Here is a 25,223-nt window from a genome sequence, read left to right as displayed (position 1 = left end):
GATGATCAGCCCAACTTCCCCGAGATACTAAACACAGGAGGACGTCCCGGACGCAAGCCTACCTATTGTGTTATCACCGAGTGGTCAGTGTGTGGACTATGGGCAACACTGCTAACCCACAGAAAACACCATGTGGGGTTCACATTGACCACTGATAGAGTATTATCAGATACATCTAATCAGATAGCTAATCAGATTAGTTTTTAAATAATAATAAAAGCAAAGGTAATATTTTTAATTTTACCATGAAACTGATACAATGCTCTTTGGCAATACTATATATTTTTGTACTAAATCGTGTGTCTCTTTCAGAACCACTTTTAGAAGAACCCTGATTTTTATATGTTGCCATATACATTTGACATAATTTGAAAAAAATGCGACAGCAATTCAAATGAATCTGTCAGCCGTTGTATTTAGATCTATTGCATGAAATACACCACTGAATATATGACATAACACATGTACCTGTGCTAAGGATTCATAATCATAGGTACAAAAAAATACTTACATAATAAGTCTGTAAAACATTTACAGGTGTTTTTTCTTACAAATGCGTGATCATATAAGACCCAAAATACCTCGTACCCAGACGGTTCGCCGTATTGAATTATACTCTCCATCATCTCGTAACAAGCAGAAGAAGTGCAATTGAATTATATCGTGACTGGGCGAGGATAATATATATAGGACACTATAATGATGAAATAATATATCGTGTAAAGTACGTTTTGCCTGACACGTAGGTGCGATGTTCGGAGCATGGTGATTTATTAGTTACAACGTTCGCCTGACCTAAATATGTAAATAAAAGCGACACATATTCTTATCCATATTCATAATAAAATAAATCTTCGAAAATGCTAGAAGGAAGTCCTAGTTTGGAATGGGTTAATCTCATTCAGTAGAAATTAGAAGTGAAAACAATTGCTTCCATGTGACATCAGTGATGACATCATAATGATTATGACCTCAATACGCATTCTGTGTTTATCCAGGTGTTTAGTTTCTATATAACAATGCTGTTATTCATATGAAAACTGTGCATTGGATGAATTTTATCGACACTCATATCTTCAGTTATATCATTAATGAATAATGCGAGAATAACGTTTTAACTGTTGCTACCTTTTTATTAGTCCTGCACCATAACCGTGGAATATATTTATTTTATGAGAAAAAAAAAATCTAGAAATGCATACAAAAGCAAGTCTAGCCAGCTCAAGCTAGCTCTATCCCACAATCAGCATAGGGAAATTTTCAAGAGTCAAGAAGGATATTGTGTAATATAAGATTTCAGAGACTAAATGTTAGTCTACCATTTTATATATTAGTCTGCTACACTACACGTACTGTAATATATAATTACTCGTGTGGAGTCAAATTATTTCAGTCATATACATATTTAACAGTTGCATGACCTTCACCCATAAAATATTTGGATTACACAAATGACTACACACCATTGTTCATGTAGTAATGCAGTTATGAACCAGGATGTCTGCAGTATTACTTTAAAGAATTTGCTAATCAAAGAAATAGTTATCATTGATAATCCAGCTTACAGTTCATATCATATCTCCGCGGCTTGTGTGCATGACGCATCGTTCATTCTTCATAGTTAGAGGATGTTTAAACAACGAACAACTAATATCAAAGGAATACGCAACATAGTTTAATATGTGCTTTTTTACTAGAGTTCATTTCCGTTAAAAACTGCTTGAGGAAGACGTTTTTCATAAATGAAGCTTCGTACTTTTGGGATTGATAAATCATCAAAGAAGTCATGTGGATAATGTCATGTAGATATCATAACTTCACGATGACCCGCCGATTCACAAATATGAATGTGATTTGCACTGCTTCCCACCTGAATAAGAAGCTTTACACATGGGACATATACGTTTAGTCTGACATAGTTATAGTGTATATTTCATTCACTTGTTTGTTTGTTAATATGTAAGTTTGTTTGTTGGTTTGTTTAACGCCGCACTCAGCACTATTCCAGCTATATAACGGCTGCATGTAAATAATCGAGTCTGGACTTGACAATCCAGTGATTGATATTGTGAACAACGATCCACGCCGTCGGGGTACGATGACACTCTATCAACCAGTCACCGAGCCTGCTCACGGATCACGGATCCAGCTGGTTCATATACACTATATGCCTGTTACATGTGAGAGAGTTATGCATGATCTGTGCATGTTACATGTTGTGTGCATGCATTAGTTAGATATGCATTAACAGTTAATACACACATATATCACATATGGACATACGCACATTGCATTTGGACAGTGATGTGAAGGATATGCAACAATTCATTAACAGTTGATAGGATATATACGTTATAAGAAAACGGCGCTTTTCAAGTCGTACCATTTTAATTTTTTCTACGGAAGGCGTCAAATATTTGACCGTAAGTTCATCGTAAGGTAAAACATTTACCTTGGAACATATACATGTCCTTATCGATAGGTAATAGTAGCCATTAAACCCAAGATGTCATTAAGCTCTGTCAGATATAACCAGGATTAAAAAACAAGGTTGATCGGTCAAGATCGACCTTCCTTGAATGTCCTAAGGCACGTGTCCTCAATACCGTGTTCACCATGTTCCGGTAAATTGTACCTGTATGTGTAATGAGGAGGATGCGCGCGCATACCTGGTAGTCACGTGGCACACACAACGCCTGCAAGAAATTGCGAGAGATATATATATGCATAATAAAGAAGCCTTTGCAAAACTTACTGATTTACTGGGTTGAAATCCAAGATTCGGTCGGAATGTGATCCTAGTAATGACAAAACCTTACCCTTGATTGCCGATTTCACCTAAGTGGTAAACGTCAGATAAATATGAAACCAAGGACATGCGTCACTTTGAACTTTCCTCCCATCAGATGACATTCATTCGGCCGTGTAACTGAAATATTGTTATATGCGGCATTGAGATTCGACTCGCTAACTGGTAATGTGCTCGACACGAAACTTGATAGACAAATCAACACTGCAACTCGATCACTCACCCCTCCACCCACATAAATCTCACCCACAATCGGTACTCACTCACCCATCCACTCACATAAGTCTCACCATACCCACCACTCACTCACTCACCCCTCCACTCACATAAGTCTCACCCATACCCACCACTCACTCACCCATCCGCTCACATAAGTCTCACCCATACCCACCACTCACTCACCCATCCACACACATAAGTCTCATCCATACCCACCACTCACTCACTCACCCCTCCACTCACATAAGTCTCACCCATACCCACCACTCACTCACCCATCCACTTACATAAGTCTCACCCATACCCACCACTCACTCACTCCTCCACCACCTACATAAGTCTCACCCATACCCACCACTTACTCACCCTCCACCCACATAAGAATCATCCACACCCGCCACTCACTCAATTACACACTTACTCACGCCTCAACTACATAACACCCGGGGGCACGGGGGGCCCAGTCGTCTAAGGCGCCGCGATTCGCAGTGCAGAGTTGCGTTCCTTAGGCACGCCAGAAACCTATGATTGTGGGTTCGAATCCCGTTTCGCCCCGATTATGTTTCTAGGTTTGTCAGCACCATACCCGTGCTCGTGGGTTTCACCGAAGTGGTAAACGTCTGAGACCTGCATCACTTCGGGCTTTCCTCCCACATTAAGCTGACACGCCGAGATATAACTGGAAAACTGTTAAAAGCGGCGTTTAACCCAACTCACTCACTCACTCTCACATAACACCCAATCACACCCGCCACTCACTCATTCACTCACCCCTCGACCCACACCCGCCACTCGCTCATATACCATATGCTTGCGAAACTTACACACACACGCAAACATTCAACAGCATAAGCGATATGTTGACTCAGCTGAGGACGGTGACGAGGTTAACAATATTGATCACGTTCAATACCGTATGAGTTATTGTGGGATATCTGAGTATTAAACATATAGAATTCGATTAACATTTAAACAAGATGGCTCAGATGTTAAATCCTTGTGCATTAAACGTATGCCCTGCATTCGATTAACATTTAAACAAGGTGGCTCAGAAGTTAAACCCTTGTGCATTAAACGTATGCCCTGCATTTGATTAACATTTAAACAAGATGGCTCAGAAGTTAAACCCTTGTGAATTAGACGTATGCCATTCGATTAACATTTAAACAAGATGGCTCAGAAGATAAACCCTTGTGCATTAGACGTATGCCATTCGATTAACATTTAAACAAGATGGCTCAGAAGTTAAACCCTTGTGCATTAAACGTATGCCCTGCATTCGATTAACATTTAAACAAGATGGCTCTGAAGATAAACCCTTGTGCATTAGACGTATGCCATTCGATTAACATTTAAACAAGATGGCTCAGAAGTTAAACCCTTGTGCATTAGACGTATGCCATTCGTTTAACATTTAAACAATATGGCTCAGAGGTTAAACCCTTGTGCATTAGACGTATGCCACTGCATTCGATTAACATTTAAACAAGACAGCTCTGAAGTTAAACCCTTGCGCATTAAACGTTTGCCGTTGCATTCGATTAATATTTCAACAAGATGGATTGGAAGTTAAACCCTTGAGCATTAAACGTTTGCCACTGCATTCGATTAACATTTAAACAAGATGGCTTGGAAGTTAAAACCCTTGTGCATTAAAAGTATGTCCCGATATTCGATTAACATTTTTATAGGATGGCTTACAAGATAAACTTCTGCATCAAGACACACGCATTTAAGCTAAAAAAGCTAAAAAGACCAATGAATTATCAATAATTGTTTTGTAAACAGCCGGAAAACAAGGCAGGTATTGACAGCGTAGCGAGTAGGGTTCTGGCCCGCCGCTTCCCGCATTAGAGATGCTCTCAAACAGCTTTTGCCGGCGAAAAAAATATGCCTCAGTCAAACAGGTGACTGTATGCGCAGTGGTGGGCCATGTCCAACTGGGACCTGCTTCTTGCTTTAATCGGATTTTTAGAAATTTTCCTTCGTGGGGTCATGTTCAGGACTTGGATTAAGTGAAATGGTTAGGTAAAAGTTTGTTTTGGTTGCACGTATACATCAATGTAAAACAACACGAAGCGAGGTTGTTTTTTTCACAACAGACAAGTAACCCAATGTTTTACGCAGGACGGACTTCATTTTGCTGTAATCTGATGAATATGGATTTATATGACTGGTGAATTTGTGTGTTTTGGTGTGGCTGGATTTTGTGGCTTGTGCTCCTCGCAGATGCTTCAGCTGACTCTACAGGACAGACCCTGTTGGATACTGAATGAAGAAACCGACTCTCTGAGCGACACCCATTGTAGTAGTGATTGGTTGCTGGGCGTTTTGAACCAGTTTTAGTTGTAGTTTGTTATTTTTAAACATCGGTGCCTCCTAAAATGCAAGCATGGTGCCTGTGATTTCTCCAAAAATAGGACACCTCGTGCTGAGAACCTTTTTAAAGAAACAAAATGGATCAAATTCGAGAGCGTGTGTCAATTGTGTTCCTTAACCGCGTTGGATGCAAACTTGCTGTTTGTCGTGTGTTTGGTAACGTTAAGGCCAGTTATTATATTTACGTTTTGACCTATCAGGAGTTATAGGCCATTGCAAAAACTCGACATTTCCAAGTGTTTAAGCAAATAGATGGATTAATGGTGATATGGCTGATTTATTGTCATCTTGATAGTACCCTGACAAAGTGATTTTGCCATTTGCGAGTAGACAGTGAGTAAAGATGGGACGATACTCTAAAACCGGTGAAGTGAGAATAAGTGATCAAAAATCCAGGGATCCGTCCAAAGTGCAAGACTTCTTCGACCCTCAACCGAAGCCGTTAATCAGAAGGTACTGTGAACTAGACCTCATGGGACGAAATTATTAATAACGCTATTGTGTCATTTTCATTGTCATATTTAAATCAGGAAAATCATACTAGTGATATTGGGTGAGTATCGTAACACATAATGATGTAGAACGTTTAAGAAGGTACTGTTAACTGTATCTCATGTGACGAAATTACTAATAGCGCTGATATTTCATTTTTCTCATCATATTTAAATTGTGTCAGTATCTTAACACATGATGTCTCAGGGGAAAGTGTTGCGTTATGTTGAATTTGTTATGCATATATATGTTAGTGCATATGTACTATGTGTGTGTGTATGTGTTAGTTATATGTTAGTTATATTAGTTATGCTGTCCTTAATGTTGAATGTGTATAGGTGTCACTGTCAAAACTGTTAAAAGAAACATAAAATGGGTGTGCAACGTCTAAGTCAACAATGACACGAACCAACGCTGAATGGAATTGAAACAGAGGATATAGCATTAGCGATCACTTAAACAGATGCCCTAAGTAGTAGACTTAAGTACAGAAAGATTTAATGACCTGTGACACGAATGCATAAGCTCATCAATGGATGACGTCAAAATAAGCAACAAAATTACGTGGGGAGAGCATGGCCCGCGTTAATACAGAGAATGGTCGTGTTAATACAGAGAATGTCGCAAGGATAGACGGATTCTTCAGAGGGAAACATTGTCAGTTTGTGTGCTAGAAACTGAACTTTCTCATAAAGTTACCCTACGACATTTGACTTTTGAGCTTAACTTACGGTTCTCTTTAGACATTCCGTATCTATGTAAGTTATTTTCCCACCTTTCTTTATGTTTCATTTTAAGTTATGCCACTAACCATGCCTTGTACATGTCAGTGCTGTAACTCAGAGAAAGGAATATATTTATTGTGCGTATATATTGCACATGTGTAGTGCATTTTGAACCTGGATATTGTACTGCCTGGTGTCACCGGTAGGACAGAACAGTCGATTCGCTGGTGTCCTTCATTTTATCATTGTTTCGTGGGGTAGTTTATATATCAATATCTTTCTTTCCTTTTTTCGAGTGTGTCACCTTTCTTCATGAGTGTGAATTTGAATTTCAACTTTAATTATGTTTGTAATATGCTTTGCACTGATGTTTAGAAAGAAACATTACCTACATTGTATGATTTTATCTAATATGAATACTGTAGGTATGCGTTACCCTTTTCGCAAACACCTGGTGTCATCGCTGTTTTTCAGTGATCCATCCATATAATTGCCATCGCTATTTCGCATTTTACGCCCAATGGAATCTATGTCGGCAGATCATCGAGACTGATTATTCACTTAAGGTGACGTTTTATGCGATAATATGGCTTTTGTAAAATAATGGAATCCGATGCTTTATTGGTATCTTACGGTAAAGTTCGGTTATAACGAACACGCTTATAACGAACTAACGGATATAACGAACTATTTTTTTGGTCCTGTCTATTTGCTGTATATATTCCGTACATTTGCTTATAGCGAACTACGGTTACAACGAATAAAACTTAGTGGTCCCTTTGTGTTCGTTATAACCGTAGTTTACTGTATATCAGTTGATATATATACCTGTTTGACCTTTTAATATGTCACCCACATACTTCACGTTCCTTGATGTAGAGTCTAAGAGAATGAGAGCAATTTATTGGAGCGTAGCATTTCATGTTTCCTTATTAATAAAATCATAATCTTGTCATAATTGAAATATTTCCTTCACAAATACCTAAGACTATGACGTGCATATGATCTTTAATCATACAAAAACATAGGCTTTAATTGATGTTACATTCATATTTCCCCTAAAAGAAAGCATGGCTTTAATCCATCAATTAGTTACATCCATTCCGTAAGTACCTTCTGCTTACTGACAAGTACATCTGTATCCTTCAATGGCAAACCCGTGAAGAAAACAACATGCAGTCAGGATACATCCTCAAACACAACAACGTTAAGTAAAAAAGATGAAACGTTTACATATCACTGAAGACGTTGAAAAACAATAAATCAAACTTGGTGACTTAGGTCATGGGATCCTGTACTGACGTGATGCTTGATTATCTGATTGGACCTTGACGTGAAAACCATAGTTCATTTCGTAAGATACAGACTATGTTTATGAAAAAATGTCCAGTGACGACACCTAAACGTGTTGATAGTTCAGAACAGCTACATCATACATTCATATGAAAAATATCACATATCAGATGTTTATGTAATAATCGAAACAATACAAACACGTGTTTGTCCTTCGTGTGGTGATTGCATCAGTAATCACTTTCATTTCATATCTGCATGTTCAACTAACGTACATTAGCATCAGCAGATGCTCGAATCATGCACAAGTTATCGAGGCTGGCTTCTACACAAAGCTGGTGTGCATACGTTCTCTTTGATGAACTAAATGTACTGAATATGCCTATCCCAGCTATAAAAAGGATGAATGTGTTACATAAGCCGCATTATTTTTATTTACTTAGGTATATAAAAGTAAAATGTCAGTTACAGTTGGCAATGTTCAATGATCAGTGTCCATGGCACTTTATGTAAAGAATAAGGCAAAAGGTAAGAGACAACTTCGATGTCGTCCTCAAAATGACAGCCAACAGCCAGTAACGGTGCCTCAAAAGGTTACGTTGGTGAAAAGGTAACAAACAAGTCCTGTCACTGTATCCATTTATACACTTTATAACATATGTGTGCTGCGGCTTTTAAACCTGCTTCTTTTAATCTTTATTTGCCGTTCATTTAATATAAAACTCATCTTATCAATCGCTAGTTTGTCTGGTCAAGACAGTATTATTTACAGGCTGACGTCATATAACTGGACTGTTGTTAAACGGCGTTAAACAACAAACAATGATTCAAAACCTTTGTAAAGGGTTTTAATTTCTAACAGGGTGAGTGAGTATGTTTTTACGCCGCTTTTAGTAATATTCCAGCAATATCACGGCGAGGGACACCAGAAATGAGCTTCACACATTGTACCCATGTCGGGAATCGAACCCGGATCTTCGTGATGAGCGAACGCAACAGGGTGGAGTGACACATTCAGATAAAGTGGATTCAACTTTAAAATGTAATAAAAAATAAAAAGTCATGAAATTAAATGTTCAACTGCTGCGGTGGTTAAATTGTCAACCTTTTACTCGTGATCCTCTTATGTTTTTCGCGAGTGTGTTGAAAGTGTAACATGTTGGAGATATAGTGTTTAATTCAACTTACCCTACAAACAAAGATGACAGGCCTTATAATTGCTTAGGCTTGCAAAGCTTGTTACTATTCATATTAGAAGTCTCAAAGCTCTCACGACAACATTGCAAAGCGTTTTGGAAGTATCTAAATAATAAAAAGTAAGTTTAATACCGGTTTTAATTCTTTCAAGGTCATACGGTTTCATTTGGACAAAATAATACAGCATGTTCTATTTGTGTCACATGCTGTTAGCCCCACCCACGTGTAAGCTAATATACGCAGCATTGTTACTTATATATATATATACTCCTTAAGCTTAAGTCGTTTGAAATGTATTTTTTGTGTTAGAATTCAAAATACCATCCGATAAAGCTGCTGAGTGCATGCTTCATCTCCATCAATGAAGTAAATTAAGATAGCCCGCCGGAAGTTAAACATGAATGCTATGCGAAGAGGTAAGTATTTCTCCGTGACCTTCTCAGTCGTCTTGAGCTTAACTAAGCCACTGATTAACAGTCTCTGTTGGTATTGTATGGAAGGGTGTTATGGTTTCGTTGTATACATCTTGGGATTAAGGCCCGTGTTTAATTTAGATGTGTGTGTTTTTGTTCGGTGGCACGTTTTGGTAGTTAACGGATGCTGCTATATTCGTTGCGGTCACTTGTTTGATGGGCAGCTGACATCAGGAACGGTTATTCACCCATTAAATCATTGATCAATACTGTCATTGTCTTATGTGGAGAACATGGTTTTATCGACATATTGGTAACTTTGATTTGTATATGATCAATGAACAATATAGTCAATACTTTACATCTACGAAATCTACTAGTATCTACACTGAAGACAGTCCATGGCGCCAGTTATACATGTTATTTTACAGGTATCTCACACGTGGTCTTTGGTACAATTTTTAACAGAACCATATACAGTAAGCACAATACGGAATAAATTGTTTTTTATTTAATTGTTCCATAAATATACCACTTAATAGAAGTTAAAAACACACTCGTTTCTTTCATATTACTTTAGTTAATACCATGATAGATTACCTATAGTAATATGAAAGAATCGGGATTCTTTTACTGTTTTTGCGTAGTATATATCGTGTTTTATGCCAAAAGCATTTTTATTATTCTGATAGATTTAAGTTTCATACTGTAAAATTAAACTGTATTCCCACAACAACATTGAATATTAGACATAGAGGTGTACATGGATGTGCGACTGAATATGCTATGTATTGAGCTTTGAAGTTGCTATATTTTTTTAAACATATATGACATATATGTCTAACATTTATAGTGGAACAAATTACTATTATAGAAACAGTAGACACACGGGGAATTGTTCTTAAACTAAGTGTAACGAGTAAGTCGTTTCTTGAGGCCTTGTGGTCAATATGTCAACATGTTTATGCTGTGTGTCAGCCAAATGTCACTTGCCCGGATCGAATGTCAGAAAACAACAAGTTTAGCTGAACGCCAACATGGCCGATATGGGCGCAAGGTCACGAGACACCCATACAATCGACGTCATTCTCTTTAGGTCAGAGGGCAGTGCACCCTGTGACAGGGAAGGTGAAGGTCGGATCTCACGTGGATTGACGGATGTGATGAACGACTTTATGGCATACCATAGATTGCGTTGTATACAATTCTATAGTCACATTCACTGCATGTTTTGAACGCTGTTATTCATGAATAACTGTGTATTTCAAGTTATGAAAAACACCGTTATATACTACTCAATTTCTGATGGGGATATTTTGATATTTCCATATTACGCAAAACTGATTCGCACAATATGTCAGGTGTTTATTATTTAAATAAAATGACATAAATTGCTATCCCTATCACAAGTTGAGTAGTATATATACATCGAATGCATATTATGGGAAAATCAAATTCGAACGGTTAAAGTATTAAGGGTAGCAATAAATCGCATAAAGATGGTATGTTTAAAAGTTATCGAGCCTCAAATAGCTCTGTATGTTAATTACATTGTTTTTCAATTTTGTTCGTCACATAAAAAAAACCAATTTGTCCATTGTTATATATATTTATTTAATAGTGACTCATGAACAAATACATATGATATAGTTGAAATCGTACAATGGAGATTTGCTATGATTATGAAAAGGGTTTTGTCGCTTTTATTAATAAAATCAACGACTCCGACAGGTCCAATGTTACAATCAGTGTCGTGACATGATTCAAATGACGTTAAAGTTACTCAGACACTCACAAAGACCACATTTCTTAACGTGTCTCCTCGTCAAAAACACTTGAAAATTTCAGCTTGAAAAAGTAAATCAACAGTCACATAACATTTCACTTGCGGATCAGCACCATTGATTTATAATACGACGGAACGTTGTAAAGTGGCATAGGACCTACAAGTGGTCAATATATCATTATACTAGCCGTCATGGGATATACGTTTAGTAAACAGCAATGCCCTCTAGCTGTACTGGTAATGATGACGTCCCTACTAAATCAGTGAAGTGTTGTATGTATGCTCAAGTGTCTAAGCTCTTGATAACATGCAACAAGCTTTTTCAATGCACTTTTAATTTAAGAATATTATCAGGAGCTTTTATACGATCCAAATTCATTATCCTTACGAACTTTCCGACGTCAGTAAATCTTTTCTCCAATTATCTTCGGAGTGGCAGTGTTTAAAATGAATGTAATACAAAAGAAACACATTTAACATGTTTGTGGTCTCTCAATAAACATCTATGGATATTTGTCAGGAGTGCACTGCCCTAATCATGTCTTCACAGTCAACGCTGTGTTTGTCTAGATTTGTTGGTCAACACGTTTCATTTGCGGTGTGTGTTCAGCAAACAGCTGCTGGTACTCAATGCCAAGAAAACACCTCACACGTAACGTATTTACATAAGATGTCCCCAACTTCTTCAGTTGAAATAAACATAGCTTGTTAAATCATATATGTGACTCTCTTAGCAAACATCATTAAATACGTTATTCTTGAGATGGAAAAAATAGTGTTCAGTGAAAAGGATTTGAAATCTTTGTATTTGCTCAGATCACACACGATGCGTCTCTTAAGCTTGGAACGTGACCGCATTGTGTGACATTGTGTCGCTTTCTAATCACGAAAACTGGACCCCTGCTTGTTTTGGCCTATTAATGTTTTGGCCATTTGTTTCAGCCTCAAACTGACCACTCTTTCAAAGGTGTGTTTCCGAGCAGTTCAAACGATAATATTTTTCTTTTTAGAGATTTGATATTATAACTGGACTCTACAATCAGATTGCCCACAGATGACGAGATGAAGTGCTCGATAACACTAAATGAGAGTCCTCCTTCAAGGACTAGGAAAGGCAATCGTCGTAGGTTACCAAGATATGAACCTGTTTCATCTAAACCTTCTCTTGTTTTCAGAGCAAGGAAAAGACTATCCACCTACCTCCACACACATGTGTGTTTGATACTGGTGTGTTCCCTGGCAGCCCTCGATGCAGCATGTGTCATTGGCCAAATCATCTGTGATATTCTAATTATGAAAGGTAAATCAAATTTATGCGGAGCAATTCGCTATGCAGAGTTGCGTCCCTTAGGCATACCAGATCCGCCGTGATTGTTACTTGGTTTTGTCAGCATCATCATATCCTAAATCATGGGTTTCCCCTTAGTGATATTCGTCTAAGGCCTGCATCACTTTGGGGTTTCCTCCCACATCATGCTGACAAGTGATATAACTGAAATATTTTTCAACTTGCGGCGGTAAGCCAAATTCACTCACTCTAATTATTAAATGATGAGTAGCATAGTAAGTGATTAAGTCGACAGGTTGAAAAAACAGTCCAGACGCCACAAATAGCTGTGCATTGGTGTTTCCCTCATGTGATCGCGAATTCGAATCCCAGATAGTGATGGTGTCAACACCATGCCCGTGTTCGTTGCTTTTCACCAATGCCTAAAACCTAAATCAATTATTTTGGGGGTTATTTATGTCGGATGTTTCTTATCAGACAATATATTATCTGACGGGGCATAATAGAACACGTAGTCCATGTACAAATGTGACAATCCCATTCTCCCCACACGCTGTAATGTAGAGCGACACACGAACGTACAGTCTGTGCAAACAGTCCATAAAACAGTGACTGGGACAACCTCCATACATGTCAGTGAGTAAATGAGTGATACTTTAAGCTGTGGTCAGCGATATTACAGTTTTTATGTTAAGCGGCGGGTGTGTACATGACAGGACATGACACAACAAGACAGGGCATGACATATTTGTGAGTTGGCCATGCTAAAAAGCCTGACCCGTCACAGATGACCTCCGTCTATATCACATTATGGGAGTTGTGGTGGTCTTAGTGCTAAGATCGCTTTGTGGAATAAGGGCCGGCTCGATGTTTCCCCACTTACTGATCGGAGTTAGTGAGTGAGTGAGTGAGAGAGTGTGTGAGTGAGAGAGTTTGAAAAGGTCGCCAAAGAGCACTCATTCAAAGCGTTGCTTAACACATAAACATTATTGTGTTGGTGTAGCGTCAGTTGGCTTTATACAAACGGACCCTGTCTAATAACTTAAACCATTGCGTCGTGTGCAGATCCAAACAGTGGCGTCTTTAGGTCAAGTGTTACTTTAGATCTGTAGTCTTTCGGTATTGCTCGATGGCTCCCTTCGATCTAACATTTCCCATGCAGGAAAGATGAACACATTTACTCATATCAGGTGCCGAATAGTAGTTGATGGTATATTTATCTTTTTTTAAACCGTCAATACTTCTTTGTAAAGAAAATTCCTGTAACATCTGAGCGGGAGATATTTTATAGTTTATCTCTGAAATTTCCAGACATATTTACATATGATATGCTTTATGCCAAGGTAGTTTACGCTGGAAATGTTTTATGAACGTTTCTTAATAACACTTGGTGTTGAGTGATAACATTCTAGCTTGTCACTACATTCTTACCATTGCTCAGCCGTGGTGCTCTTTTGCACTCATGGATCCATTACTTAATCATGTTGTTTTGTGGACAAAACAGTGTGAATGAGTGAGTTGGGTTTTATGCCGGCAATATCCCAGCAATATCACGGCGGGGGACACCAGAAATGGGCTTCACACATTGAAGCCTTGTAGGATGTCGAACCCAAGCCTTCGGTGTGACGAGTGAATATTTTAACCACTAGGCTATCCCACTGGCCCGGACGAAACAGGGCTACTGAAAGCCAAAATGAAGAAGTCACTAACACAATATATTGTTGTTTCAGAGGACTTGCACCACTGGCAAGTTCTGGACGCGGATCTCACCGTTGTGTTAGTGAAACAGGTTCCCCTCTTAAACGGAACCAATCCTGAACATTTAAATTTGGAAAAGATTTATGAAAAACTCAGTAACTATGGTAACGAGGGTGGCCATGATGTCCATACGGCTCCATTAACGCATTTCATGGACACTTCGGCCCCAAGCGGTCCGCTGACTAATGGGGCGAGAGGATTACCTATTGTCTCAACAACCACAGTACCGGGACATACGACCACTACCGCTTCCGGTACAGCCCCGCAGCAAAATGCTTCCGGTGAGCCGCTTAAGGTGAACCTCGCTAATCCGTTTATGAAATCAGGAGTAATACACAAACGCGCTAAAAGAGCCGCAGAAGGTTCTGAGGAAGATGACGGACATGGCCATTCGTTGCTGCATGAACTCACACACGCCTTTCATCTGGGAAGTATGGCTATTCTCTCGATGCTGCTGTTGGAGGTAAGTTTTTTTATAAATTTTTTTGTATCCTATATGAGGTGTAGTAGATAGAGCGTCTGCCCGGAGAGCAGTCTTTGTTTTATCCCTTTAACGACGAGCACCTGGCAAGGAAAGAAGAAGTACCATCTTTTAACGTGTCTCGGTATGACACAGCCAGGGGATCGAACCACCGCGTTTCCGGTCTCCGGGCAGACGCTGTATCCACTACACCACGCAGGAGTAATAAAATATACAATGACATCGGACGATACCGCCAGTAAAATTGTCCGGATTACTTAATTTCTTGATAAAGAAACCTCGTTAGTCCCGAAACCCATTAATCCGGACGATGGGTGCTTGGAATGCGGCGACATGTATACAAGTGACATGACCCGTACAAATATCTCTTTAACCCGTAAATGTCTTAATCCGGACGAAATTTCTGGGATCGGTACCGTCCGGATTTACGGGCTTTTATTGTATATATTTCTTCCCAACGGTTATCCTCTGGAAGAAGGGGTTCCCTACTAACGGGGTCGGGAGTACCGAGGTTTCAATGGATGTTCAACATAGATCGTTCCGTCATGCCTGTCTTTATCGCTATGTTTCCTTTTACGCCCAGTTGATTTTCGAGACTGGTTAGTCTCTGGTATTGACTTTTTATATTTACTCAGCATGTTTTCATTGCAGACTTTATTGAAGTCCTTTGCTATGGGAAGGAAAATATTGCATCACAAACTAGAGGTAAGTGATAATGGCCATCGTTGACTAAATTGTCAAATTGGCAGTCAAAGTAACTTTGATCAAAACATTTAAAGACCACTTTATTTATCTCCTAACTGACATTGTTTCGTGAATATCCAGCAATAAATGATGACGTTTTTCACGAAGAGGGAATGCCTCGTTTCAAAGATAGCATTAATTAAAATATCCCAAACTTGAATGGACATTAGCTGCAGGAAGACAAGCGTAGTCTCCTTTCAATTCGCACTCATTGAATGAGTGAATGTGAGCGTTATTCCAGTCATAAAACGACTTTACACATTGCATTCTTATACAGCTTATGTCAAAGAAAGATAAGATTAAATCTTTTACACAATACAGCGAGCTCATTATTTCCGTTTTTTTAACGACAGTGCTTCGACGTGTTTGTCGTCACGGTGTCCTGGTGTCTTGACGTCGCCTTCTACGAGGGTATCTGGGCACATCCGGGCACTGAAGCTGCTACAATCCTCATCTTCATCCTTCCCTGGAGAGTTGTCAGGATAGTAAACAGTAAGATCCTTAACTAGTTTCTAAATGAACAATGAGTTTGGTCAAGTTTAATGTTCGTAAGTTAATGAGGAATACGGTTTTGAATAATATTTCAATTATAACACAGTGTGTTGGTTAAAAGAAGGCGCAAAGCCCAAACTATCACTTTGGTTAAATCGGCGACTATGCTTGTCGTAAAAGGCGACTAACGGGATCGGGTGGTCAGGCTCGTCAGGATACATGTCATCAATCCCAAATGCGTGGAAGGATGCTCATGATGTCAATCACTGGATTGTCTGGTCCAGACTCGATTATTTACAGACCGTCATGTAGCTAGAATATTGCTGAGTGCGGCTTTAAACAGAAGACAAACAAAAACAAACTTTGGTTAAATCCAAGAGCAGGGGTATGGTGTTGGAAAACCATTATCATAAGCTGGGATAATCCCGGATTCGAACCATTTAAGCGTTGAATCTCCAAAATATATGGATGTGGAGGACAGGTCACTCTGTGTAATACCGACCCACCACCAAGTAGAGGTCACTCTGTAGCTTAATCATTATATTATTTTTTTACCACCGTCCCGCTGGATTTGAAACACATTCCTCTTACTAACGCCATGAACGTGTGTGTCCGCAGGCTTTGTGTTGGTCATCCAGGAGAAAGACCACGTGCAACTCAAGATCGTCAAACAGAGGTTGAGACTGTCCGTCAAGAAATCAAAGGATCTTAACGACAAGTCTTCATCATACAAGGTACATACCAACATTATGATGATGTAGTATTACGACAGCGGTAATCACAAAATCATATGGGTTAGCGAGTTTGGTTTAATGTCCCTTTGAACAGGCGTGTCAGCATGATTTTGGACAAAAAGTGTTGCAAGCATTTATAGTTACCAATTCGGAGAAACCCGCGAGCACGGGAATGTTGCTGAAAACACTAGAAACATCACCAAGGTGTACCTGGAAATTGAACCAACGATGATAGGTTTCTTGCACGCCTAGAGTGTTCAACTGTGGAAGCAATGGGGAAGCTAAGACTTGGCCAGCCGAATGTTAACAAGAAAGGAAAATAAAATGAAAAATCTTAACTCATTAAGAGGTATTAAATATCATGATTTTTCTTCTATTTTCTATCAAATGCATTTTTCTTTGTGCAATATATCCTTCAACATTGCAAACATATATCTTTATAGATGAGGAAAATGACAATGTACTTCCTTTAAAACTGAATGATGGATATATATTCAGGAGAAGAAGAATTTGATTTATTACAATAGTGTTGTTTTTTTACTTTTCCATCTTAAACCCGTAGTACTTTCACAATAATGAACATGTGCTGCATCGATCTTACACTCATCACCCATACAAGCAGTCGAACTAATAATGCTTCATTATAGGTCTTTGATGATGATAAAAACGCAAAAAAATAACCTTCTAAATGTAAAAAGGAAATGACACTTACTTTTAGAACATATCAATTTTCATTTTGTCTTCATATGATCATATTAGGATCAAACAAAATAACCTAAATAAAAAAAACTTAGAGTTACTTGATAAATAGAGAATATCCAACGAGTGTCTGCGAGATCAAATGAGCGTGTCTTGGTATATTTGAGCTTGGAAGACACACGGGGGAGATTCTACTTGTCATTCAAAATCTTTCTTCCAACGTTTTCAGTTTATACACAGAAATAACCAGTGTCTTCAGTATAAAAGATCAGTGATTTCATTTGATTGTGACGTCATGGTAGCTGATGACCTCACAATGACCTGCAAAGCATTGTAATGCATTTTCATTTCATTTGACCTTACTCAAGCCATATCTCCCGTGGAAGCCAGTTGTGCTATGATAAAAGATAAATAGAGGTTATCACGCGAGTGTGTTTGGGGATGGTAAATATCCTGCATTAGGAATAAACATTGTATTTAGCGAGCCTTGGCGAGCTAAATACATATTAGTGTTTATTCCTAATGCATCTCCAGACACAATGTTTATTCCTAACGCAGGATATTAACTATCCCCAAACACACAAGCGTGATAACCTCTTTATCATATAATGTCATTCTATAATTCTGTGCTTGAAAATTGCTTTCCCTCTCTCAAAAACATTACCTAAACATTGCGAGTTTTCCTGGATTGCGCGCATTAATATTTATTACGTCACAGGGTAAGTGATGTGTCAGTCGGACAGTGACAGTAGCCAATATAGTTCCAACTGCAATCTGTTTCTTATACAGTGGCGAAGCAACATATACACAAAACAACAACTGTTTTTACTTGCATTTCGTGGCAATATATCGGTCTGTCCGCTAGAGTAACTGCCCTTTGTCAAAGGGAAGCTACTCTAACCCTAGTCTATGGGACGTCACGGCCACGTTCAGACGGTATTGACAGTCGGTCTGTCCTCAATCTCATTAAAATCAGATGTTAGTTCTCGCTACCGCTGAACAAAGATCTGAGGACACACCATTACGGGTCAGGACCGACCTTGCGCGAACTTTGACCGACCAATGGAATGACCAATCAGAAGGCAGCTTTCTCGTGCTTTACGGCGCTAATTTCAAATTGGCGACTTCGCTTCGAAACATATTTCGACAAATTCCGATTAAAAATTTGAAACCTGAACAAAAGAACATTCTGGAATGGCTTATAGATGGTCTAAATTGTAAGGAATCAGTCGTTAAACCCGTAACTATCGTTCGGTATACCCCATGTTAAAGTTTTCGAGGTTGTATGATTAGAAATCACATTCCGACTGTCACTATTATAATCTGGTAAGCGACGCACTGATTGGTCGGTTGAAAGGTCGGTCTGACGTGACCCCTAATGGGATGTCTTCAGATCTTTGTTTAGCGGTAACGAGAACTAAGGTCTGATTTTAATGAGATTGGTCTGTCCTGTCATAACGTTAAGAAGTGCAATCGGATGTACGCATAGCGACAGAACGAAACAATCTAACAATTCAAACATATTTCGGCCAAATTCAACTATTTTAATCTGTGGAAAAAGTTTCAAGCCGCAGAGGTCTACAAGCACAGGTATGGCTACTGATCCCGCTTTGCTAGGTCTAGTGCCCTCGCAAAATTGTTTCGAAATTTATATCTCCAAAGTTGCCAAAACTTATAAAATGCCTTAGCGACGTCACAGTTAGACACTGATTTTAAGTATATTAGACTGTTCTTTTGATACTGATAGCATTTATCTCTGTAGTTTATCCAGATTCGCGATGGTTAATTCTGACTCGATTGCCGAATGACAAGGGCGACTGCATGTTTGTTTATAAACACTGAAAGTCGTCCCTACTTGACCTTTGATATTTGCATCTCTATCCGCATATGACCCCAACGGATATCGTTTTTATCCGTAGGCTTTATCCTGCCGAGAAACCTCCCCATTATATGATAATATAGATATATTGCAAATGAAATTATATATATCGTACAGTTACATGTTCATCCCTCGCATTTAGTTAGCAATATATATTCATTGTCTTCGTATATAATTATGCTCTAAATAACAACAGATGTGTGACCTAGACCCCTAAGGCGTGCGATTAATATTTAGTGACAATATATTATGATGCGTTTCCTTCTGTGTAAAGAGCCGTCTAAAGTACAAAGACGTCATGGCTTAGTAAGTCAAAAGGTTAATCTACCTTCATTTATAACTGGCTTATAGTATGTAGCTTTACGTAGAATTACGGCGGCGCAACTATGCCTGCGTTAGCATTTTATCATTTACGAAAATTCCACAATGTAATGAATGCGATTTTTACTGTATGTTTCGGCATTGGTGGTTGACAATGTCATCAGCTGTGTACAACGTTTTCTACATGTTAAAAAACATTTCCTGACGAAAGTGATGTCTCGTGTTTTAGATTTAATTCCCAACCAAACTATTTGCGTCGCTGACATAGCGTATTCCTATACTTATCGCTGTAAACGATAACGGGTACGGCTGGTTCGGGCAACACAATTCGGAGTGGAGTGCTGCATCCCCTAGTCAAGGCAGGACCTGATCGAATCCGATCTTGAGGTCGAAGCTGTGATCTTTGGTTCCGCCTAATTAGAAAACGTCTGATTTACTTTGTACTTGCATCCGACCTTGAGCTGACACGCTGTGAGAAACTGTACTAACATTCACCGAATCACTGCGCATGTGCAGTGAATGCACCTGGTGTTCGATGAACATGTTAGATGAGTCAAGGTCAAGTTTACAAATCTCGAGAAATCAATCAAACAAAAATTCCTAATTTGATTATAGTTTGTTCTTTGGAATTTCTTAACAATATATGTTTCATTTATATAAATCGACCATTATCACGACACGAATATATATTCGTTAACGGATAGGCAGTTGCATGATATATTACTTGATGCGTTTTCCCCCTTGATGGGTTAACTCCCATGACAGCCTTGGCAGTGGATGTTTTGCTGATACATTGACAACGATTATTTTCTACAGATTGAACTGAAGCAGCTCCAAGGTCTCTGTCGGAAGCATGGTGCAACCGAAAGCGAAATCAATCTCTGCGGACCAGGAGGTATGGTCACATTGCAGTAACGCTAAAGTAAAGTTCAGTTCAGTTCAGTGTCAATACTGGTGGCGTTGGAATAGACTTTCCTGGTTTGGGTATGTTGTTAGTTTGTAGAGCGTTCGTGAACAATCGTGACATTTCGGGATGGGCCTTTTGGGGTTACGGAATGATGCAAATGTTGACGATTAACAAGTCATCTATATGACAATTGTCATAACATATGTGAACCTGGAGCACCACCGCCCTCTTTTCGATAACATACTAAACCCCGCATTTTCAAGCAATAAATGTGATCGGGTATACCAGACGTACACTTATCACAAAACTATAACTATAAATAAAGCGACAAAACCCTTCCCTTATCTAATAGAAATCTCCGCATAAAGCAGAGTCGATTGTACGATTCCGACTATATCACGAGCGTGTGTTTATGAATCACTATCAAATAGTAATGATACCAGTTGTTCGCAAAAAGGTGAGCGTGTACTGCCCCACCGATGGCAGTCATTTGGCGATATATTTTCAACAAACTTGCTCGATTACTTAAGGGAAAATTGCAAAACCACAATTAAAACACAACCTTCCTTTTCTAAAAACTGAATCCGCCATACATGGATTCAGAAGGTGGGTGCACGAATGCAAACCCCCCATGAACATTGCCATTATGTGGATTATTTAAAATGTTTTTACCGTGACATACTATCAAAAACTGATCACATGTGTTCTCGTTATAGGCAAACGCCGAAGAAGCAGTCTATATCCGGGTCTTGAAAGCTTTGCTGCCATCGCCCTCTCCAGTGCGCTTGGAAACCACCCAAGTCTCGCTTTGGAAGACTCGGATGACGACAACTCACTCGACAGTTCCCGGCAAAGTGGCCGTACGCCCGTCATCCATACAGTCTCTAATGGCAGTATTGGCAGCATAGGAAGTGACCTTTCCTTTAATATGAATCCAAGCGCCGGAACTGAACCCTGCGGCCTTGACAACCCCGTGTTTGACAACGATGACCCAATGCCTCCGACTTACGACGAAGTCGCCCTGAACACCAAATTGTGAGGAATTTTTTTACTCAGGTGGCATTTTACCACTAAGAGTCCTGATACTGAATGAAGTGGATCTTATTTCATTCTGTTTACAGGTTCAGTAATGGAGTATTTACTGTAGACGGTGGTGATAGATTGGTGTTTTGAGCAAGGGCAAGGACAACGTATATTCATATACGTTAAAATAGCCAGCATATGCAACCGACAGTGCCTATCAATAGGAAAAGATCAAACAATATGTATGGCATTGTACACAGTGAACCCTTGCTAAACACTTTACTTTGAGGGTGATTACTGGCTAAACATATGCATTGATTTTTAATCAATACGTTGTTTGAGATTATCGCAACGAGAGTCCACTTTAATGATATACCCCAGTTGCCGTCTGTTTCAGCTGATGAAACTTTTATATGGTTTTTTTTTAGTTCGCTTTTTTTATAAATAAAGTGGATATGATTCTGAATGGACAGAGGGGCGAATAAATCCCTACCTTCGTTGAAAGAAATGTCGAGGAAAAATACAAACTTGAAATTAAATTAAGACAATAGAACATAACTGACTGAACCATAAAAATGACATTAAAACGTCAAGTAATCGTGATAGAAAGAAAGTAACAAAATTATTTCCTATAGCTGTGATGTGATCTAATTACCCATTCCTTGAATGCAAAAAAAAATAAGACATCGAGGCTTGATAACACATTTGACAGGGGCAGATAATGGCTTCTCCCTTCAATGGATGTCCCCCTCAGTCATGTACAATGTCTAAACGCCAATACCAGCCCTTATGATCGCTAACACAATGGATGTGTCAGTCAAGGGAAATGGATCGGTGTCTTAAGACATCAATCTACTTTAGAGTCCCAGGCGGAGAGACAAAAGATGACATGGAAATTCACCCAGGGGCAATGTTTGTCACACGATACATTCATCATCCAAAGACTTTCCAGCAGGTAACCGTTCAAGTATAATAGGCTACGGCAATGTTAAACTCAGGACTAAAAGTGCAGAATTTATGTGATGTGATTGTTAAGTGAATAACTACTTTGATTAGAAATATTTGGGAGAATTTCTGTGAATAGATATAACGAAATATCTAAAATATGAATATTGTTAATAACATTTTTAAGCATTTCAATTTTAAATGTAAATGATGTGGTTTCTTTTTCTGGAGAGATGTGATCATTACGCTAACTGATCTTAAACTTCATAGCTTGCACAACCAGTGTGATAATTGAAGAAAGGAGATATATGACATATCTTTACCCCCTGTAAAGTACATACAACCCTGCTCGTAAATCCGAAATTGAAAAAAGGACATATTTGGAACCTCAGAGGATGTCAGATTTAGGGTTTCTTAAAAATTCATCACTGTCAATCCATATAAGGAATGAATGACGAGTTCACCATATGTACGTTCGCCAGTGCGAATCCCAAATATTTGTAACTCAGTTGCAACGCCCTCATTAAGTTAATTTTGACGTTTGTGAGTTATTATCACAGAAACCAGTGAAACCAGAAACTAATTGTTCTACAAGTGTGGAGATTGTGACTGTATCCTGTATTTTTAAAAAACAGAGTGTTAAAATGTCTAAACTATCAGCCAATTAATTTATGTGTGTGCCGAGAAATCCGCGATCGTATAGGTTTCAGGTAGACACGAAACATTGTTTTTCCAGTTACAGTAAACTACGGTTATAACGAACTCAAATGGACCACTAATTTTAGTTCGTTATAACCGTAGTTCTTTATAAGCATATATACAACATCTATACAGCAAATGTCAAGGACCAAAAATTAAGTTCGTAATATCCGTCAGTTCGTTATAAGCGTGTTCGTTATAAACGTATTCTACTGTAATTAGACTATTGACTTTTGACTATTATCATATACTTTGTCGATTTCAACCTAATTAGACCATGACAGTAATTACAAACACTGTTGATTTCTATTTAGAGAGCATCTATTTGATTCCTGTCCACAAGACAGAGCATGAATGTTAGAATACCATTGCCAGAACTGCTAAGAATCCCCAATCTGTAATAGTCACAAACGGTTTGGAATTATACAAAAACTACACTTAACTATTTACTGCTAACCAACGGGACATTGTTATTACTTTTTTTCTAAGCTGTCGATTGACTATGCTTCAGTGTGAAACATATTTGTTAACCAGTAAAACTATGCCTTAAATGATGCCTATACGTGATATCAGTATTAATACTATGTGTTGTAAAACAGCATGATGTGTAGTATGTGTTAGTATGCATGTATTTGTATCTATGTGTAAAATATATGTATTTGAATTAGTGTCTGTGTTTCACGTTTCCACTTTCCTTGTGTCTGTAATTAAGTTTAAGCGTTTAACGAAACTCGGTTTAAATGTGTTCTCTTAAATAAATAATAGGTTGTTGTGAAGTCTGTATGGTAAATCTCTTTGGCATTTCCTGAATAAGTCGAATTCCAAGCAAATAATTATCACATCATATAGCTTCTAAATCAATTATTAAAAGGTCCAGAGAAAATATGACCCCATTAACCAGCAAGTCTATAGCAAGACTGGTTAGCCCAGTCATCTAAAACGTTGGAATTCACTGTGCAGAGTAAAGTCCCTTGGGTCACAATCCTACGGTCGCAGGTTCGAATTCAAGATTCGCCTTATTAATGTTTCATGGTTTGTCAGCACCATACCGTTCTCGTAGGTTTCCCCAAAGTGGTAAACATCCAAGACCTGCATTACTTCAGGCTTTCCCCCCACGTTAAGCTGACACGTCCTGAAGTGGTGTCAATCCCCACGCACTCTATTAATTTATTTACGACCAATCTTTCACACGAAACATTTATTTCCCAAATATGTCAGAATATGTCATACCTAATCACAGCACCTTCATTCTACATGACTCATCTATCTCATCCCTCATCTGACAGAATAATCCCCCTGAATATGAGGAGTAGCGGTTAGAATACTAAGAAAAGGTATATTCTGAGAGTGTGAGGAAGGGGTGGGTTGAAAAACGAAAAAGATTTTTTTTTTTTTGTAGGCGTAGTGGGGGGGGGGGGGGGGGCAATAGAAAACCCCAGTATGTTTTTAACTCGTGATTGTAAGTAAACTTAATGGCTTTTAATGATCTGACAATCAATATCTTCTTTAGCTTTTAATTTATTATATGCATGTTTCCATACATCAAACAGGTTAGTAACTTCACCTGGCAATCCAGCACTAGCTGCGAACTGACATAAAATACCGGGTCTTTTTAAATAATATATATCTAACGCTATCATTTCCAAGACGCGAGGGCACTACTAACCAGGCGTCGTGGAAGTTATTGACTGGAGGATAGAAACGCTTCCTGTAATGTCGACTATGTGCCTGTCGTTTCATTAATTGATAATTACGGGTCTGATCAGTAATCTGTATTGTTTGCACTTGTGTATGCCAAATTGTGTTAGCAGCTTAAACGTTATGTCAACAAAAGGTATTGTATTATTTATTGATTTTGTGGAATCGACAATCCGAATGTCTTCTGACGACAAAGAACTTTAACAAAATATAAATGTTACCTGGTTGTTGTCTCCTAGCGG

The 25,223-nt window shown here is 38.6% G+C and overlaps 1 protein-coding gene across 4 annotated transcripts in view; it reads left to right on the top strand.

Annotated features, from left to right (window-relative positions):
* Positions 1 to 24,685, top strand: part of LOC124141030 — a 37,872-nt gene extending 13,187 nt beyond the window's left edge. For 2 of the 4 annotated variants that reach the window (XM_046508891.2, XM_046508890.2), the window contains exons 3-9: positions 12,489 to 12,613; positions 14,332 to 14,822; positions 15,492 to 15,545; positions 15,938 to 16,076; positions 16,695 to 16,810; positions 20,526 to 20,604; positions 21,333 to 24,685. In XM_046508891.2, coding sequence (XP_046364847.2) covers positions 12,489 to 12,613; positions 14,332 to 14,822; positions 15,492 to 15,545; positions 15,938 to 16,076; positions 16,695 to 16,810; positions 20,526 to 20,604; positions 21,333 to 21,655 — 1,327 coding nt within the window. In that variant the 3' untranslated portion in view covers positions 21,656 to 24,685. Of the gene's footprint in view, positions 1 to 5,675; positions 5,861 to 8,388; positions 8,528 to 12,488; positions 12,614 to 14,331; positions 14,823 to 15,491; positions 15,546 to 15,937; positions 16,077 to 16,694; positions 16,811 to 20,525; positions 20,605 to 21,332 lie in introns of those variants that run through there. The other 2 variants (XM_046508892.2, XM_048386345.1) reach the window with 2 other exon arrangements.
* The last annotated feature ends 538 nt before the right edge of the window (positions 24,686 to 25,223 follow it).

Source organism: Haliotis rufescens, unplaced genomic scaffold (assembly GCF_023055435.1).
Source record: "Haliotis rufescens isolate VD_foot unplaced genomic scaffold, xgHalRufe1.0.p SCAF_6, whole genome shotgun sequence".
NCBI classification, from domain to species: domain Eukaryota; kingdom Metazoa; phylum Mollusca; class Gastropoda; order Lepetellida; family Haliotidae; genus Haliotis; species Haliotis rufescens.
Note: the sequence above shows the minus strand (reverse complement) of the source record. Positions and strands in the feature narration are given on the sequence as shown.